At 53.7% G+C, this 19560-nt stretch overlaps 1 protein-coding gene across 15 annotated transcripts in view; it reads left to right on the top strand.

Annotated features, from left to right (window-relative positions):
* Positions 1-1288: 1288 nt before the first annotated feature.
* Positions 1289-19560, top strand: part of IQCE (IQ motif containing E) — a 41148-nt gene continuing 22876 nt past the window's right edge. For 9 of the 15 annotated variants that reach the window (XM_065923698.1, XM_065923711.1, XM_065923708.1 and 6 more), the window contains exons 1-8: positions 1289-1509; positions 11103-11150; positions 12010-12055; positions 14895-15023; positions 15519-15653; positions 16764-16855; positions 19057-19170; positions 19268-19318. In XM_065923698.1, coding sequence (XP_065779770.1) covers positions 1474-1509; positions 11103-11150; positions 12010-12055; positions 14895-15023; positions 15519-15653; positions 16764-16855; positions 19057-19170; positions 19268-19318 — 651 coding nt within the window. In that variant the 5' untranslated portion in view covers positions 1289-1473. Of the gene's footprint in view, positions 1510-11102; positions 11151-12009; positions 12056-14894; positions 15024-15518; positions 15654-16763; positions 16856-19056; positions 19171-19267; positions 19319-19560 lie in introns of those variants that run through there. The other 6 variants (XM_065923709.1, XM_065923702.1, XM_065923701.1 and 3 more) reach the window with 4 other exon arrangements.

Raw genomic sequence — 19560 nt, 5'->3', positions numbered from 1 at the left:
TCTGGATGGACTCCCTGTCCATCACCGACTCCCGGAGTTTACTGAAACTCACGTCCATCGAGTCAGTGATGCCATCCAACCATCTCCTCTGTCGTCCTCTTCTCCGGCCTTCAGTCTTTCCCAGCATCAGGTCTTTTCCAATGAGTCAGTTCTCCGCATCAGGTAACCAAAGTATTGGAGTTTCAGCTTCAGCATCAGTCCTTGCAATGAATATTCAGAAGTGACTTCCTTTAGGATGGACTGGTTGGATCTCCTTGCAGTCCGAGGGACTCTCAAGAGTCTTCTCCAACACCATAGTGCAAAAGCATTCGGCACTCTGGTCTTCACAACAGCTCTTTCCTTCCCTTTATATTAGAGGACACAAACCCAGAGAAGTTGTCACTCACCGGTCACCAAATACCTACTGATTAATCACCTGTTGTGTACCAGATACTGTTCCAAGGGACGGTGATACAGTTGGGAGCAAAACAAGGCCCGGCCCCAGAGAGCTTACATTCTAGACAAGGGGAGTTCTTGTAGATAATAAAGTTCAGGGGGCTGGCAAAATACAGCAGGGCAGGGGGACAGAGTAAATGCCCTTGGAGGCCTGTAGGAAGAGAAAGGGCAGATTATGTTTGCTAATTGTTTAAGTGAAACTTGCCACCCAACACGCCCAAAGATCTTCATGATTCACACTGAATACGGTGAGTGCAAACGCTGTTCTTTTTTTCTTGTCCTGTGACTGCATTATAACCCTTGAGCCTAAGATCTTTCTCTTTCTTTCTTTCTTTTTTTTTTTTTTTTTTGGTCCTGTGACTACATCATAGGATTTAGGCTACCCACTCAAGTATTCTTGGGCTTCCCTTGTAGTTCAGCTGTAAAGAATCCACCTGCAATGCGGGAGACCTGGGTTCGACCCCTGGGTTGGGAAGATCGCCTGAGGAAGGGAAAGGCTACCCCCTCCAGTATTCTGGCCTGGAGAATTCCATGGACTGTATAGTCCGTGGGGTTGCAAAGAGTCAGACACGACTGAGCAACTTTCTTTTCTTTTTTTTTTTACATCATAACTCTTGAGCCTAAGATCCGAGATTAGGAAGATGGTTTTCTCAATGCCAGGCGTTCAGAGCTAGCAGGTTGTGGACACGGCACAGGCTCCCTGTCCCTCTCCGCGTTAACCTACTAAATATTTATTAATAACCCGCTCTGGTGACTAGCTGCCTCGGCGGCAGAACGCTGTTCCAGCTCCGCCCCGCTCTCCGCCCCACACTCTGGGCGCGCAGCCGGTCGGCCAGAGGGTGTCCCCGGGTGCGGGTAGAGTCGGCCGGGCTCGCCACATCCGGGGCTCGGCGGGCTTGGCGCCGTTGCCATGGAAGCGGGGTCGCGGCGGGCGCGCGGGCCGGCGGAGAGGCTGCGGGCAGCCGGGTGGCCTGCGGAGCCCCAGAACCGGACGGCCGCGCCCGCCGCGCCCGGGGGCGATCGGGCAGCGCCGCCGCCATGTCGCTGGGCACCGCGGAGCCGGCCTCGGAGACGGTAAGCGCGGACGGCGGGGGCGGGGAGCGCCCTCGATGCCTCCCATGCCAGGGCGCGGGCCGGAGGGAAGGGACGCAGGGCCAGCGGCCGCCGGTGACCGCAGCCATTATTGTTACCGCATAAGAGCGGACCTCTGGCCGCCGCCCCTCGCCCAGCCTCCAGCCGCCTCTAGTTCCCCACTCGTCCTTGCCCTGGCCGCCGCTTCCAGGAAGCCCTCCCGGACGCTGCGCCCTTGCCCCTCGGCGCCTGCGAAGCCGGGCCTGAGCGGAGCCTGCGATCGCGGCCCGCCGGGGTGACGGAGCTCACTGCGTAAGTGCCCGCCCACCCAGCGATTCCCGGGCTGGGGGCCTCGGATGGGGCGAGGGACCCGAGTCGTGCCGGCTGTGAAGGAGGAACTCCAGGCGCCGATCAGGGCAGGCTTCCCGGAGGAGGTGCCGCCCGCCCAGGGTGGCTCCCCCGGGTCTCAACTCTTCCTTCACCCAGTGTTTCTGGGGCGTCAGCCATCAACTGTAGATACCACTGTGGGTGAATACACTGCATTCCGGTGGCGGGGTGGCGGGGTGACGGGACCGGGGTGGGGGTGAGGGAAAACAAGACAAAAAAAATCCCAGAACGGATCGTGTCCATCAAGTCAGAAAGTGCCCTGTAGAAAATAAAACAGCCCATGTAAGGGAGGCGGGGTGGTGGGCTGCTTTAGGTTGGTGCCAGGAGCAGCCCCTGAGAAGCTGGAGTGTCCTGATGTCCCCGATGAAAAGGAGGCAGCCGGGTGAAGATCTGAGACACCAGGGCCAGCAGGTGCAAAGGTCCTGAGGTGGGAAAGTGCAGGGTTCCAGGGCACGAAAGAGAGCTTGCTGGGATCTCACTGGGCGACCTGTGTGGATGGAAGGGAGCCGTGGACCTGACGGCGGAGAGCTTTGCAGGCAGTGGTCCCGGTCTGAATTCACTCCTGCCACAGTGGGAAGGGTTTGGAGGGCTCCAGGCAGAGGGCACTTGACTCACGGTTGCTTCCTTCTCTGGGAGGAGATGGCAGAACCCAGCAGGGCTGCGTGGCGCTCTCCCCAAGTGGGGGCTCAGGGCTCCTGCCACTTGTCCCCCAAGGCACCGAGTCTGGCCTCCTCTGGAAGGCCTGCCGCCTGCTCTGGTCTCAGTTACTGCTTCTTCACGTTTAAAAAGTAGCTCCTCATACTGTGACTGTAAAGGTTATTCGTGCCCAGTAAAGAAAGTCAATTATCCATACTCTAACTGCCTACAGAAAACCACAGTTAATGTTTGGTATATTTCTTTTTTTTTTTCTTTTTTTTTTTTTTAGTTCTACCACTTTATTGCTACCAACCCATCTCCCTCCCCCTCGTGCACACATGCGCAGTCATGTAATGCCATGGACTGCAGCCCGCCAGGCTCCTCTGTCCATGGACTTTTCCAGGCAAGAACACTGGAGTGGGTTGCAATTTCCTTCTCCATGGTATATTTCTTTCTGATATTTTTTCAACACGTTTTTTTCTTCCCATATGACTTTTAAAACTTGGGGTCCTATTTATATTGTTTTGTAATTCTTGCCGTTTAATTTACTGTTAGCATCTTCCCATACCTACGTTTTCAAAAACATGTTTTAAAAACTAAGTTTATATATATGTGTATAACTGTATCACTTTGTTGTATACCTAAAACTAATGCAACGTTGTAAATCAACTATGCTTCAATTTAAAAAAGAGAAAGAGAAATACATCAAACAGATAAAGACAAATGCTGTATGATTTCACGTATATATGGAATCTCAAAAAGCTGAATTCTAAACAGCAAGGATTGACTATATAGCACAGGGAACTACGTTCAATATCTTATAACCTATAATGGAAAAGAATCTGAAAAAGTATGTATATAATATAACTGAATCACTTTATTGTACACCTGAAGCTAATATAATATAGTAAATCAACTATACTTCACTTTAAAAAATGTTTAAACTCTTAATTTGGGGGACTTCCATGGTGGGTCCACTGGCTAAGGCTCTTCGCTCCCAATGCAAGAGGTCTGGGTTCGATCCCTGGTCAGGGAACTAGATTCCAAGTGCCAGGACTAAGAGTTCACAAGCCACAACTAAAGATCCCACATGTCGCCACTAAAAAGATTTCGCATGCCCCAAGGAAGATCAAAGATCCTGTGTGCTGCAACTAAGACCCAACACAGCCAAAGAAAGAAAGAAATATTTTTTTAAATAAATAAAATGAAAAAACAAAAACTCTAACTTGGAAATTCTCTGGCGGTCCAGTGATTAGGACCCTTGAGCTTCCACTGCAGGGGGCACGGGTTTGATCCCTGGTTAGGAAGCTAAGGTTCCATGTGACCTGCAGCACAGCCAAAATAAATAAGTATATGTGTAAAAATCTTCACAAGTATTATTCATGCAAAAATGGAAAGATAATATTTTTTAAAATAAAATTAAAAAGTAAAACTTCTAACCCAATCAGTTCAGTTCAGTCGCTCAGTCGTGTCCGACTCTTTGCGACTCCATGGACTGCAGCAAGCCAGGCCTCCCTGTCCATCTCATCCTCTGTTGTCCCCTTCTCCTCCCGCCTTCAATCTCTCCCAGCATCAGGGTCTTTTCAAATGAGTCAGTTCTTCGAATCAGGTGGCCAAAGGATTGCAGTTTCAGCTTTAGCATCAGTCCTTCCAATGAATATTTAAGACTGATTTCCTTTAGGATGGACTGGTTGGATCTCCTTGCAGGCCAAGGGACTCACAAGAGTCTTCTCCAACACCAATTGATTCAAAAGCATCAATTCTTTGACACCCAGGCTTCTCTATAGTCCAACTCTCACATCCATACATGACCACTGGACAAACCATAGCTTTGACTAGACGGACCTTTGTTGGCAAAGTAATGTCTCCGCTTTTTAATATGCTGTCTAGGTCGGTCATAACTTTTCTTCCAAAGAGCAAGCGTCTTTTAATTTCATGGCTACAGTCACCATCTGCAGTGATTTTGGAGCCCCCCAAAAATAAAGTCTGTCACTGTTTCCATTGTTTCCCCATCTATTTGCCATCAACTGATGTGATGCCATGATCTTCTGAATGTTGAGTTTTAAGCCAACCTTTTCAACTCTCCTCTTTCATTTTTATCAAGAGGTTCTAACCTAATAGGATACTCATATTTTAACTCTCCACTTCCTTCCTTTTGGACTTCCCTGTTGGCTCAGACAGTAAAGAATCTGCCTACAATACAGGAGACCTGGGTTCCATCCCTGGGTTGGGAAGATCCCCAGGAGAAGGGAATAGTAACCCACTCCAGGATTCTTGCCTGGAGAATCTCCTGGACAGAGGAGCCTGGTGGGCTACACTCCATGAGGTCGCAGAGTCAGACACGACTGAGTAAATAACACTTCCTTGCTTTTCCTCGGTTGTTTTCACCTTGTGCTGTTGGAAACCATGCTGCTCCAAAGGTCCTTAGGCGTAGAAGCATTTGTCAAGCCCCTGACACACGCCAGCTCCGAGGCCACCCGGGTGCCCGCGTGTCTTGATCCCTAGGAACGCAGTCCCGTGGGAGGGATAAGCGCCCAGCCCTCCGCTAGGAGGCTCGCAGCCATTGGCCCCGGCTGACTGGCAGTTTCCCTGCTGAGCTGACATCTGTTCTCAACCAGACGAGACCCTCTCGAGGGCAGGCGCCGGGAGCAGAGCCGCCTCTGGGCTTGCTCGTGCACTTCACGGGGCACATACGGTGCTGGGGAGCAGCCCCGCTGGTCCCGGCAGAGCCCCAGGGCGAGGGGAGCCTGAGCCTGGTCCCCGGTGAAGGGCTTCCAGGCCCCAGAACAAGGTAAGAGCATCGGCAGAGCGTGTCCTGCTCCCGAGGTTCTCTGTCACCTGCTCTAGCGCCCCCCCGCCCCCCAGACCTCTTGCGCGCAACCACTGGGCTGCCCTGCCTCACCGTCCTCCCAGCCTCAGGACAGCCCTCCTCTGAGCTTGCAGAGGCGGCCGCTCTGAGGCCCGCGGCCGCCGAGCCCGTGGCGGGACCCTGCAGACGGAGCTTCTGCCTCCTGCTCTGCCTGGAACGTCTGTCGCGCTTTCCTGGTCCTCCGTTGTCTCTTAGTTTTTTTGTTGAAAACTCGACATTTAGATGATATGTTAACGCAGCTCGCCCCCCAACATTTAGATAATACATTACAGCTCCTCCCACGCCTGCCCCCGGTTTGTTTATCTGGGGAGGGACCTGGCTGATCTGACTCTGAAGCTGTCGTCTCCGCACTGTGCAGCCTATTTCCCTGCTCAGACTTCTTCCTTTTGAAATCCTTTAGCCCAGCTACCTTGGGGTTATCCTTGGGTCAGCAGAGGCCACTTGTTGGTCAGAGGTTGTTTCACCTCCTGGGTCAGTCAGATCTTTGCTGTTAACCATTGCATGTGTGTGCCCCTGCGTGCATGTGTGTGCAGGCGGCTGTCACCGTTCAGGGGTTTACATCTTTGCCCATGTGCAGCCAGGAACCCGTGCATGGTTTTCCCCCTCTGTCTCTCCCAAATACAGCCTTGGATGTGCCGTGGTCCTCCAGACCTCCTGGGATGTCTGTTGTCATACTCCTTTTTTATTTTTTTGGCCACGCTTCGGGCATGCAGCATACGGGATCTTAGTTCCCCAACCAGGGGTCGAACCCGTGCCCCCTGCAGTGGAAGCGCGCCGTCTTCAGCCCTGGACTGCCAGGGAAGTCCCCATCAGTGGTGTTTAAGCCTGGCTCCCTGGGGTCTGCTCTCAGGTCAAGGGGGTCCCCCGTTCCGCCGGGGTTCAGTCACCACTGGGGCTCACACCCTCTGGTTGACCTGGGTGCCGGGTGGGGGCGGCTTCCAAGTCTGCCCAAGCCCGCCCCGAGGCTGCACTCCGGTCCTTGCCCCCAGCCTCCCTGACCCTCAGGCTTGACTGCCGCCCCAGGAAGGTGCTTCTGGGCTCTTCGACTAGCGGCTGCTCTGCAGTGAGCTTTCTGCCGCCATGACCCTGGAGCTGGGGGCCCCGGCTCGCTCCCCACTTTGCCTTCATTGGCAAAGGAGCCAGGTGGGTGGAACTGTGCCATCCGTCCCCTGGGCACAGCTGCCGTCCTGCCTCTCCCGGAGAAGGGCCCTGGGTCCCGGCACAGCAGGGCAGCGGTGTCTCCCCCGAGGGGTGCTCCTTCCTGCCCCACCCTGCATGGAGCCCCCGCCCCACAGACACGGGGGTCTTAGCCTGCTGTGTCTGGGGAGGAGCTCACACCCCACAGCACCCAGCCCTGTGGTCTTGACTGCACCCGCCCCCCTGAAGGACCGCACTCTGGGGTCACTTAGGTCCTTGGGGAGCCGAGGGGCCTGTGACTCTGGAGGTGATTCCCTGACTTAGTAGATTTCCTGCACTGCAAGATTCATTGATTATCTTCACTAATCGATGAAGATTGATAGCCTTTGTGGCTTCTTCTGTTAGATGGTTGTTGGTTGAGGAGCGGGCCTTCCAGGCTCCTCATTGCACCGTCCTGGGAGATGCCCCCTCTGTGAAGGCATCCCTGCCTCCCCCCGCCCCACCGTTCACCAGAAACCAAAACCCTGTATGTTCCGGCATCTTGTTCTGGATACTGTGTCTCTTCCCCCAGTGTCTTAGTTAATATAGATTTAATGCTTTAAAATCCCAACGGGAAAACGTGTCCTCCTTGTCACCGAGGAAGCTGAGATGCGGAGGGGTCCATGGCGCGACCAGCATCGCACGGCTGACGCGGGGCCACGTTGCTGCCCCAGGCCTTTTGGGACCCCCCCCCCCGGGGCGCTGCCCACCAGCCGCCGCCCCGCAGAGTCCGCCCGCGCGAGGTTTGCATGCGGTCTCCTGTAGGAATCCACTCAGGTCCTGCTTGCAGAGGAAGAATGAATTGACCTTGACCATTCATGTGTTCTTTTGTTTTTCCAATACCGTCCGTGGTCTCCTTCTGCTGGAGGGATAGATCTTGGGCTGCTCGGCGAGTGCAGATACTGGCAGTATTTCCCTTGTTTAGTTCCTTCTGACAGGCAGACAGGGAGAAGCAGACTCTGAAGGGGGCTGACGGGGGGACGCGATGGTGTGGGTGAGCCCTCCTATAGAGACAGAGGCCACCTGGTTTTGTTCACCACGCGGGTAACCTCCTTCCCTTGTTGAAATTTCAGGCCCTTAAAAGGTCTTCAAAGTTTTATTCAGAATGAAGAATTGTGACACGTGTTCACACGAGAAAGCGTTGCCGCTTTCCCGTGGGGCTGTCGACAGCTCACCCTGGGGGCTGGCGGGCCGTGCTGTGACGCTGGGGGCTAAGGCGGCCTTCGCCCAGCCGCGCTGATGCCCCTGCCTTAGTTTCCCACATCATTCTCCTGCAGTTTGTTAGGTGAAGACCTCATCTGTAGCTGTCATTTGCTACTTTACAAATGCTTTTACTGGATGTGGCTCCATTCCCCTGTTGTGTTGCTTCCTTCTGCGCGGTGAAGTGAGTCAGCCACACCTCTTCACGTGTCCCCTTTTCTGGATGTCCTTCCCGTTTCGGTCACCACGGAGCACCGGGTAGAATTCGCTGTGTATACAGTATGCTTGTCATTTGCCGTTTGTACCTCGGAATCCGCCTGCCAATGCAGGAGACGTGGGTTTGAGCCCTGGGTCGGGAAGCTCCCCTGGAGAAGGAAATGGCAACCCCCTCCAGTATCCTTGCCTGGAGAATCTCATGGACAGAGGAGCCTGGTGGGCTGCAGTCCTTGGGGTTGCAAGGAGTTGGACACAACTGAGAGACTAAATAACAATAATAGGATAGGGAATGGATTTGAAACATTGTTCTGCTTTCTGTCTTTTTAGCACTTCAGCCTAAGTGTGTTAACAGACACATCACCCACTTGGGCAAGCTCCCTTTATTCTGATGATAGTATAGGTTTTATTCTGCTCCCTGCGCCAGGTCACATTGCTGGAACCTGAAGGCAGGAACCTCTGTGCGCGAAGACAACGCAGGCTCTGGTGATGCAGGGTGACGCTGATTCACCCTCTCCAGGATGCAGTTATAGGGTCCTTATGCTCCGATGCAAAGATGGAATGCTTTTATCAAGAACCGTTCACTGGGGGAGGGATAAACTAGGAGTGTGAGATTAACAGACACTACCGTCTATAACTCATGAACTCCTTATTGCCAAATTCAGACTTAAATTGAAGAAAGTAGGGAAAACCACTAGACCATTCAGGTATGACCTAAATCAAATCCCTTATGATTATACAGTGGAAGTGAGAAATAGATTTATGGGACTAGATCTGATAGACAGAGTGCCCGATGAACTATGGACAGAGGTTCGTGACACTGTACAGGAGACAGAGATTAAGACCATCCCCATGGAAAAGAAATGCAAAAAAGCAAAATGGCTGTCTGAGGAGGCCTTACAAATAGCTGTGAAAAGAAGAGAATCGAAAGCAAAGGAGAAAAGGAAAGATATTCCCATCTGAATGCAGAGTTCCAAAGAATAGGAAGGAGAGATAAGAAAGCCTTCCTCAGTGATCAATGCAAAGAAATAGAGGAAAACAACAGAATGGGAAAGACTAGAGATCTCTTCAAGAAAATTAGAGATACCAAGGGAACGTTTCATGCAAAGATGGGCACAATAAAGGACAGAAATGGTATGGACCTAACAGAAGCAGAAGATATTAAGAAGAGGTGGCAAGAATACACAGAAAAACTGTACAAAAAAGATCTTCACGACCCAGATAATCACAATGGTGTGATCACTCACCTAGAGCCAGACATCCTGGAATGTGAAGTCAAGCGGGCCTTAGAAAGCATCACCACGAACAAAGCTAGTGGAGGTGATGGAATTCCAGTTGAGCTATTTCAAATCCTGAAAGATGATGCTGTGAAAGTGCTGCACTCAATATGCCAGCAAATTTGGAAAACTCAACAGTGGCCACAGGACTGGAAAAGGTCAGTTTTCATTCCAATTCCAAAGAAAGGCAATCCCAAAGAATGCTCAAACGACCACACAATTGCACTCATCTCACACGCTAGTAAAGTAATACTCAAAATTCTCCAAGCCAGGCTTCAGAAATACGTGAACCGTGAACTTCCAGAGGTTCAAGCTGGTTTTAGAAAGGGCAGAGGAACCAGAGATCAAATTTCCAACATCTGCTGGATCATTGAAAAAGCAAGAGAGTTCCAGAAAAGCATCTATTTCTGCTTTATTGACTATGCCAAAGTCTTTGACTGTGGATCACAATAAACTGTGGAAAATTCTTAAAGAGAATGGGAATACCAGACCATCTGACCTGTCTCTTGAGAAACCTGTATGTAGGTCAGGAAGCAACAGTTAGAACTGAACATGGAACAACAGGCTGGTTCCAAATAGTAAAAGGAGTACATCAAGACTGTAAATTGTCACCCTGCTTATTTAACTTATATGCAGAGTACATCATGAGAAACGCTGGGCTGGAAGAAGCACAAGCTGGAATCAAGATTGCAAGGAGAAATATCAATAACCTCAGATATGCAGACAATACCCCCCTCATGGCAGAAAGTGAAGAGGAACTAAAAAGCTTCTTGATGAAAGTGAAGGAGGAGAGTGAAGAAGTTGGCTTAAAGCTCAACATTCAGAAAACTAAGATCATGGCATCTGGTTCCATCACTTCATGGCAAATAGATGGGGAAACAATATCAGACTTTATTTTTGGGGGCTCCAAAATCACTGCAGATGGTGATTGCAGCCATGAAATAAAAAGACGCTTACTCCTTGGAAGGAAAGTTATGACCAACCTGGATAGTATATTAAAAAGCAGAGACATTACTTTGCCAACAAAGGTCCGCCTAGTCAAGGCTGTGGGTTTTCCAGTAGTCATGTATGGATGTGAGAGTCGGACGGTGAAAAAAGCTGAGTGTCAAAGAATTGATGCTTTTGAACTGTGGTGTTGGAGAAGACTCTTGAGAGTCCCTTGGACTGCAAGGAGATCCAACCAGTCCATCCTGAAGGAGATCAGTCCTGGGTGTTCATTGGAAGGACTGATGTTGAAGCTGAAACTGCAATCCTTTGGCCACCTGATGCGAAGAACTGACTCATTGGAAAAGACCCTGATGCTGGGAAGGATTGGGGGCAGGAGGAGGAGAGGACGACAGGATGAGATGGTTGGGTGGCATCACCGACTCAATGGACATGGGTTTGGGTGGACTCCAGGTGATGGACAGGGAGGCCTGGCGTACTGTGGGGTCGCAAAGAGTCGGACACGACTGAGCGACTGAACTGAACCATCTATAAAACAGAGAAAAAATGTATAGTATGGGCACTCTATTTAGTATCTTGCAATAACCTATAATGAAAAAAGATCTCTTAAAGCAACTGTACTTTAATTAAATTAAAAAAAAAAAAAAAAAGAACCACCTGTCGATTCTGTGGCGATGCTGTTGCTGGACTGACAGGCCTGGAGCCGCCCCGCCAGCAGAGCTTCGCTTCGTGTCCCCACCGTCCCTTCGGATGTGGTGGACCAACCGGCCGCTGCCCACACCGAGTGTTCTGTCCCCTCCTGCTGGACGCGGGCTCTCCTCCGCAGCTCAGCCCAGCGGTTCCCGCTTTGTGAGCGCGCCCGACCGTCTCACTGTCTGCCTCTCTTCCTCCAGGGGGATGACAGTCTGTCTGCAATCACCTTTGACTCTGACTCTGAGACGGTGAGTGCAGTCGGGGGGCTGGTGTTTCGCTTACCCGCCTGACTCCCGCACATCTCCCCACAAACGCGGGTCTCCCCACAAACGTGTGTTCAGAGCCAGATCACAGATTCCAGGTGCCCTCAGCTGCGTCTGAGTGACTGAGACGGTAATTTTACGACTTCTACAGATGTCAATTGTGAACAGAGTGCGTTTGAGGCTGATGACAAGCTCTTAGCCTGCAGTCTGGTTTTGACCTGCACACCCCCACACCTGCCCCCAGCCCCCCAGTCCTGCCGTAGAGGGGAGGGAGCAGAGCCCCCTGGATGTGTGACAGAGGGCCCAGCGCGTTCCCGCCCCCGCAGCGCTGAGGACTCCAGGGGGAGCACCCCGGTCCGGTCCGCGGTCTGAGGAGCGGGGCCTCTGCAGAGGCCAAGATGCTCCTGGGAGGGAGAGGGATGTGAGCCAGTCTCCTGGGATCTCAGTGTTCTGAGCGGGGTTCCCTGTCTGGAGTGAAGCAGAGGGTGGAGGCGTGGAAGGGGCCCGGGGGCGAGCCTGGGTGGGGCCCAGCTCCGTGTTTGGCCTGGGCTGTCGGGGGAGTGGTCCTCCAGATGGGCCAGCGCTGCCCCGCATCCCCTTGTCTCACGTCCCACCAGTGGGTGTCCCCCCACCTCCATCTCTGGGGCCTGGGGGCGCCTCCCCTGGGCTGCCCACTCCTGTGTTGGGGGCGCCTCCCTGCCCCCCGCTTGACCTCTGCTTGGCCTCTTGGTGTCGGCTGCTTAATCCACCTCCCCCGCGCCCCTAATTCTGAGCACTCCTCTGCTGTGTGGTTGGGGCCGTTCCGGCTGCCTGAGAAGGCTCAACCATCTCTTCTTTCTTTCAGAAAGCAAAAAGGAAAAGCTTCCACAAATCTCCACCCACATCCCTGAGTAAGTATAACCAGCTTGCCTCTGAAGGGGTTCTCAGAAGGCCTCCTTCCCGGGTGTCCTGGAGGAGGCTCAGCTGTGTCTGTCTTCTCTGAATACTCAGGATCACTGAGGCACGCCCTTCTGCCCCGGCTCCGTCTCGTGCTGGGGCTCACTCCCGGGTCTGGGCGGAGGCCCCGCGGGGCGCAGGTCCTGGGCCCTCCCTGCACCGCTGAGCCCCCGGCTGCAGGGCACCCTCACGGCCTCCTGGGCTCTCCTTCCCAAGCCACCGGAGTGAGGGAAGCACGCGGTTTGTTCCTTGAGACACAAAGAGCTCATCTGGGCGATACACTGAATTTTACGCTTTCCAAGGTCTCTGTGACCAAGCAGATCCTCGGTCAGCTTTCTTCTGCTGCCGAAAAGCCTGTGGCCGTGCCTGGCTTTATTATATACTCATGTGTGTGTGTTTACATTTCTTACATACATATATACGGTCAAACATACTGTCTTATTATGACACAGTCAGAGAATACAAACGAACTTTCATATAAGCCCAAGAAAAACATACGTAGAAAGATAAATTCCTGCAAGGAAAAGAAAGCATGTTTTGTAGTACAAATAAATAGAAGCATTAGAAAGGAACCATCTAGCGAACTTAACTGCAAAGCAGAAACAGAGACTCGGATGCGGGGAACAAACTTGGATGCCGAGGAGGGTGGGGGGTGGGGTCAGTCGGGAGGTCGGGCCTGACATACACACCCTGCTATGTGCAAACCAGGGACCAAAAAAAACAGCAAAACCAACAACAAAACTGGGCCTAGTGAGAGCCGACCGCACAGCAGAGGGGCTCGGCCCAGGGCGTCCCAGGCGGCACTGGTGGTGAAGGGCCCGCCTGCCAGTGCGGGAGACTGAGGGATGGCGGATTCTACCCCTGGGTCGGGACGATCCCTGGAGGAGAGCGTGGAAATTCACTCCAGGATTCTTGCCTGGAGAATCCCATGGACAGAGCAGCCTGGCGTGCTGCAGTCCCTGGGGTCGTAAAGAATCGGACTCACCCGAAGTGACTGAGCGCTAGTATGGCTGATTCGCTTTGCTTTGCAGCAGAAACAACACAACATTGTAAGGCAGCTATGCTCTAAAAAATTAATTAAAAGAAAAACAAGCATCTAGCAATTTGGATTTTGAATATTCTGGCTCTCCTCCCGTGGAGCAAATCGAGAATTGATTGATGCCAAGTGAAAGTGTGGGCCTTGGTGTTTTAAACCTTCTCTTTCAGACTATTTTGTTTAAATCCTTTTGTCCAGGAGGCGTCACTACCTAAGGCAAATGTGAGATCATCTTTCATTATTCTTACTTACTGGAAGTCAAGCATTTCAAGTGTTGAAAATACTGATAATCAAATTGTTTTTATCTTGATTTCTGTAAATGTCAGAGTTGTGTTTTGCATAATTAGGATGGCCAGAACCCCCAAAGCATCAAGACCGCCAAAGAGGCGCTTTCCCCCAGAGGCTCTGCCTCCCTCCCCCAAGCCCCCGGGCCCTCCCCCAGCCACGCTGGACACCTGTCCAGGTACCAGGGCTGATCCCAGACCCCCTGCTCACTGCAGGACGCACTGTGTCCCCTCCCCCGGGCCCCCCCCCCCCCAATCCCAAGCTCCTAACACTCCCTTAACAGGTGTACGCCCGTCTGATTTCCGAGCCACGACAGCAGGAATCCGGGCTGTCCTGTTCGCTTCATAAATGTGTCTCTACTGCCCAGTACCGGCCATCTGATACCAAGAGCCCACACGTGGGCAAAGACCAGATGCTGGGAAAGGTTGAGGGCAGGCGGAGAAGGGGGTGGCAGAAGATGAGATGGTTAGCATCACCGACTCAGTGGACATGAATTTGAGCAAACTTCAGGAGACGGAAGCCTGGCAGGCTGCAATCCATGGGGTCTCAGAGTCGGACACGACCTGGCGACTCAGCAGCAGCTGCCCGCTCCGGGTCCACGGCGTTCGTAGCTCCCCGTGTGCTGAGGTTCTCAATTCCCACCCTGCTCCCAGGAGGCGAGGTTGCCGGCCCTTCCCCGATCACCGCTTCCGCAGCGTCGGCCACCTGCAGGCTCTCCACCAGCCGAATCCCTCTTCTTCGCAGTTTTATCCACGGGCATGCGTACTGTGGAATTCTCACTATTTACTGATAAACCTCATACAGTTAGGAGGGAAATGTCATGTGTGGGGTTTTTTTCCGATCACTAATATACCTGCATAAATGGAAAGCCTTCCGAATACCCTGGGAGTGAGCACGGCGGTCCCGAGTGAGTGGAAACTCTAAGGGCCCAATGTGTCTTTATTCCCACATCCTAAATGTTAAAGGGGAATTTTCCATAAATTCTGAAGCCATGGAAAAATCTTAGAAATCTTAAAAACTAAATGTATTAGATTTAGAATCTCAGGACCTTCTATAGATATAAATTGCTTTGATATTTAAGAAATATAAGCATGGTTTATGAACAACTTGGTTTTGCATAAATTTGCACAATCTCTATAGTTTACGTGAAGAAGCAAAATTCCAGATTAAAATATAATTTTAAAACCTTTCCTTTGTTTTGGTGACAAAATAAAAAATGCCCTGGGGGGGGAATGGGAAATTAAATACTGTAATATGGGTACAACTTTAGGTTCATATTTTAAAATCAATTCCAGTTACTTCTTTATAGTAAAATTTAATAAACAAATGTGAGTATATAAGCATAATCGTATTTTTTATTTTTGCCAGTATGTGTTCATCTGGGCGGTTGTGAATACTTTGTCTTTCTGAAGCACAGATGTTGTGGGGAGCATGGTGTTCTGCACCCCTAAAACCGTGTGCTGTCTTTCTAGAGTCACCTTATCACTCTAAACCGAGGAAGGTGGCCTCCTGGAGATCTCTGAGGACCGTGGCGAGCATGCCTCTCGGAGGCCGGATGTCCTTAACCCCCCAGAAGCTGTGTCTGGGAAGCTCCAAGCAAGGTACGCAGTCGCCCCTCGGAAATAGACCCCTCTTGCTCACGAGCAGCGCCTGGGATGTCACAAGTGCTGACGACATAGAGCTTTGAATACGCCTTGTCTGAACGACACCGTTTCTGACCTTCTCAAGGACATGGCGCCTTGAGGCTTTTACTCTGAGTGTGTGTGGCCACGACGTTTGCTCTGCGGGTCTCGGCCTGTCTGAGCGGGGCTGGCAGTGGTGGGCCAGAGCGGCTCCTCCCAGCTTTGGGAGCCGTGTGAGCCGGTCGAGGTGACACCGGCAGCTTGGAAGGGGATGTCCTGGGCACACGCACAGCCTGGAGGTGGGCAGGCGCCGCAGGGAGGGCTTTGCTGATCTTGGGCCGGTGGCTGAACATTGCTCACCCTCCACGGGTCCCGTGAGCTTCCTTCAACCCCCCGAGCCTGGTTACTAGAGGCAGGGCCGTCCGTTGTGTCTGCTCACACCTGTCTCGTTAAAACCATGCACGTTCAAACCAGGCAGTCTGACCCCAGCCCTGACTTCAGACCGCACCTTGGAGCGTGCCTGGACCCACCCCCCCGGCAGCGCCCCCGACTTTGTGACCGAAGCCTTGAGAATGAAGAGGTCAAACCTCAGGCGTTCTGCCAGCCACGGTGAGCTCGCCGCGGTGACATGGCCGCGGCTGAGGACGGCTGCGAGGCCGGGCGTGGGGACAGGGGGTGCTCTGCGGAGTGAGGGGTGGGCCCCCCGGCGGGCGTCCGCCGAGCGTCCTGAGGACAGTGACCCCAAAGGTCCCTGCTGCCTCCTGGAGGGTGGCTCTCCTGCTGTGGAGGGAGACGTCGTCCCCGGCTTCCGTGGTGCGTGCCTCCCTGGAGTCGTAGCGAAACGGGTTGTATAAACCATCTTAGAAATGAAAGCTGCAGGGATGCCAGACGGCCCAAATCTCACAGAGAAGCGTGGGCTGGTGTCCCGTTCCTATCCTCCTGTCCGGCCCGAGTCCACACGCCGCCTCCCCAGCCCCCCCGCCTTCCTGTCGGCCCCGTGGGAAGCCCCGAGAAGCCTTGTCCCGGCGCCCGGGATGGTCCCTGCAGCTCTGCCGGCCGGCATTGCCGCTCCAGGATAACGTGCTTTAGAGTCCCATCCCGTTAGGGACCGCACTGAGCCAGAGAGCGGCGGGCCCTGTGCAGCGTCGGACGCGGGCGGGTGCAGCGTCCGCATGATGCTGCGACTGTGTGTTTGTGACTGTTTGTTTGCCACGTCACGTCCCAAGACATGGCTCTTCTTTCCGACTCCCTCCTTTGATCCTTTTGTAGATGAACACATGGCTTCCCTGGCAGCTCAGTGGTAGGAGCCTGCCTGCCAGCGCGGGAGGCCCAGGTTCGACCAGGAAGGTCCCCTAGAGGAGGGGATGGCAGCCCCTCCAGTGTTCTCGCTTGGAGAATCCCACGGACAGAGGAGCCTGGCGGGCTGCAGTCCGCGGGGTCGCAAAAGAGCTGGACACGACTTAGCGACTTAGCAACGTAGCAACAACAGCTCTCCTTTAATCCTGAGTGTAAATAAGTCCTGTGCTTGCAGTTTTCTTTGGCTGCTTCTTTCCAGATCAATACCTTTTGGGTTTTCTTACTTCTGGGGAAAGACCATGATCAGGTTAAAAATGTTGAAATATATTTGCTCTTTTTTATTCTTTTTTTGTTAAAAAAGATAATTTTATTAACCTCCAGGTTTCCCTTAAGGTATAGTCTAGCGTTCCTTCTTCTTTTCAGAGGCTGTGTGTCTCCCTGCAGGTTACGTTCCAGGGACCCTCATCTACCGAGAGAAGGAGGACATGTATGACGAGATCATTGAGCTGAAGAAGGTAGAGTTCCCGCCCGTCCTCTGCGGCTGTTAAGCGGGGCGAGCCCTTGGTAATGAGGGCAGGGGGCGGCACCTGAGCCGGGGTGTGCCCCATGGGAAGAGCAGGGGTTGTAGGGGGACACCAAATTTAAGCCTTGGCCAGGCGCCTGAGCAGCTGCGAGATGCTGGCTCCCGGAGCACCACCCGCCAGTGGCGAAGGAGCCTGGACAGCAGTCAGCCAGAGAGCTCTGCGTCTCCCCGGGGGACGAGGTCAGCTCAGGGCTCTTTGTGCCCCGAGCCCTGGCGTGAGGATGAGTCTTTGGCTGTTATTGTGATCAGTAATTTCCCATTTGCGTTTTCCTTTGGCATTCATGGCATTTCACGGGCCTGCTCTCAGTGGCTCTGTCTCTACACGCGCCCCGTGAGAGAGGTGATGGCCTTGAGGCTCAGAGAGCTTCGTAGTCTATCCAGGGTTTACCAGTAGCAGAACCAGAATGTTCATCAAGGTCGTCTGCCTCCTGGGGCCGCGGCTCCATTTGCATAACACACGCTGCCTCTCCCCGGAGCGCAGACCGCCCCGAGATGAGTGGTGTCCTCGTCCCCGTTTTGTCCCCCCTACGCCTCGGCCGTCTCTGTGCCCCGAACGGCTCCTGGTGCCGCCCGGAGACTCGGGGGGCCGCTTTCCCGTCCGTGACGCCTGTTCACAGTCTGCCGCCCCCCCGCCACCGCCAGTAAAGCCGGGACCTGTCCGGCAAGGGGTCAAGCAGGGTGTTGGCGGCCGGGGTGCCCAGAGCAACGCGGGCCTGGAAGCCACCTTGTCCGAGGGGCGCCGGGCAAGGGTCCCCTCCTGTGGGAGCTGCAGAGAGTCCTCACCCGGGGAGGTTACTGAGAGCCCTGAGTCCTCGCAGCGGCGACACTCGGGGGAGCCTTCCCGGGGCCAGAAGCGCTGCTTGGGTTCCCCCTGGGTGGAATCACACTGCCTGATTCCAAGTGCTCAGGCCTCCTCTTCCCTTCCGAGTGGAGGGTTTATCTTCAGCAGTCCGCTGCCCCGGGGGCAGGGGCACGGGGTGGTTTTTCTCTGGCAAGCAAGTCTCAGTTTCCTGTTGGAAATGGGGTGGGTCGTAAGTGCAGCTTCATGGAATGTTGTGAAGGTTCGAGGCAGTAACCCACGAGAGGGCTTCAGCGCAGGGGTCTTAGCTGTGCTGAGCAGGGCGGGTATTCCCAGGAGCAGAATTCCTGTTATCGGGTTTCTAGTCTTTCCCAGTGACTGGGCGTTAACTGACTAATTCACGAAACAGGCCCCGAGGGCCAGGCATCTCTCCTGCCGGCTGCAGCCGCTGGTCAGCTTTTCCGGCTGCCCGCAGTGGGCGAACGCCCGATTGTCTCTCCAGCGGCCGGGCCGGGTCTGTTCTGACGCTCAGGCTCTCTGCTGAACACTGTGAGCCCCTTGACAGGACGTCTCCGAGATGACTGGCTAATTCGGGTGCAGGCTGTGCTGGAAGCCGGTCAGCTCCAGCGCTGGCTGACCCCGTAGGCATTTCTGGACGAGGCTCACATGCGCTGACTTAACCTGGCACTTTCCCGGCCATGGGGTTCCACGGACCAGGAGAAAGTCTCCTCAAGTGAGGCCATTAGAAGTCCCCTCCCGTGAGCGTTGCCTCAAAGGGCCACACGTGTCTGGCGTAATAGGAAGGACATCATTTCAAAATACAGGATTAGTTGTAAATAGTGAATAAACTTAGTTTTATGAAAAATTGATAGTCTTCCTTCTAAATTCACCGCAGATGGGTGGGAAATCCACCCACAGATAAACGTGTGGGAACCGGTGCTCTGGCCAGTTGAGCCTTAGCTGAGGGTGAGTCTTGAGTAGAGGTTAGCCTGTGACAGTTTGTGACATGAAGACCACTCCCACGGCGCCCCCAGAGCTGCCACCGGCCGCATCATTTGTGGAGCAGCGTTCGTCTGCGGCAGGGGCGCTGTTGGCATTCTAGGGGGCGGGGTTCCTGGTTGCCTGGGTCGCCCTGCACCTAACGGGGTGTCTGCCCCCCAGCCCCAGTAACGTCCACGGTAACGTCCAGACCGTCCTCACCCTCTGCGCATGCAGCGCCCTGCTCGGGAGCCAGACAGCTTTTAACGCTCCTCTCCGTCTGCGTGTTTCACCCGGATGTCTGTGCACGGTGTGTGTGTGTGTGTGTGTGTGTGTGTGGTCCTTCTTTCCTTCAGTCGTTAAACATGCAAAAGAGTGATGTGGATCTGATGAGAACAAAGCTTCGGCGCCTCGAAGAGGAAAACAGCAGAAAGGACCGGCAGATCGAGCAGCTTCTGGACGCGTCCCGAGTAAGTGCGGGGCCGCGGATGTGGTGCCGGATGCAGGCATCCCCCGCGGGGGAGGCCCAGCGCACCTTGCCTTCATCTCCCAATCTGCTTACCACAGGGCCCGGATTTTGTTCGGACTCTGGCAGACAAAAGGCCTGATACTGGCTGGGTGAGTATAATCTCCAGCAGCGCAGCTCATCTGTCCGCTGAAATCTTATCTTCAAAACAGCCTTTAGAGACGTGCCTTCTCTCTGAGGCACTCAGAACAGGAGTGACAGGCGCGTGGAAGGCCTTCCTAAAACCCTCCTCTGTGGAGTGGTGGGGCTTTAACGACGACAGCGCGGGGGCTCTTAGTGGGAGCAGGAGGCGGGCTGAGCAGGCTGATTACAAGGGCAAAAACACACAGCAGGA

This window comes from Muntiacus reevesi, chromosome 2 (assembly GCF_963930625.1).
Source record: "Muntiacus reevesi chromosome 2, mMunRee1.1, whole genome shotgun sequence".
NCBI lineage: Eukaryota > Metazoa > Chordata > Mammalia > Artiodactyla > Cervidae > Muntiacus > Muntiacus reevesi.
This window is presented reverse-complemented; position numbering and strand designations above follow the sequence as displayed.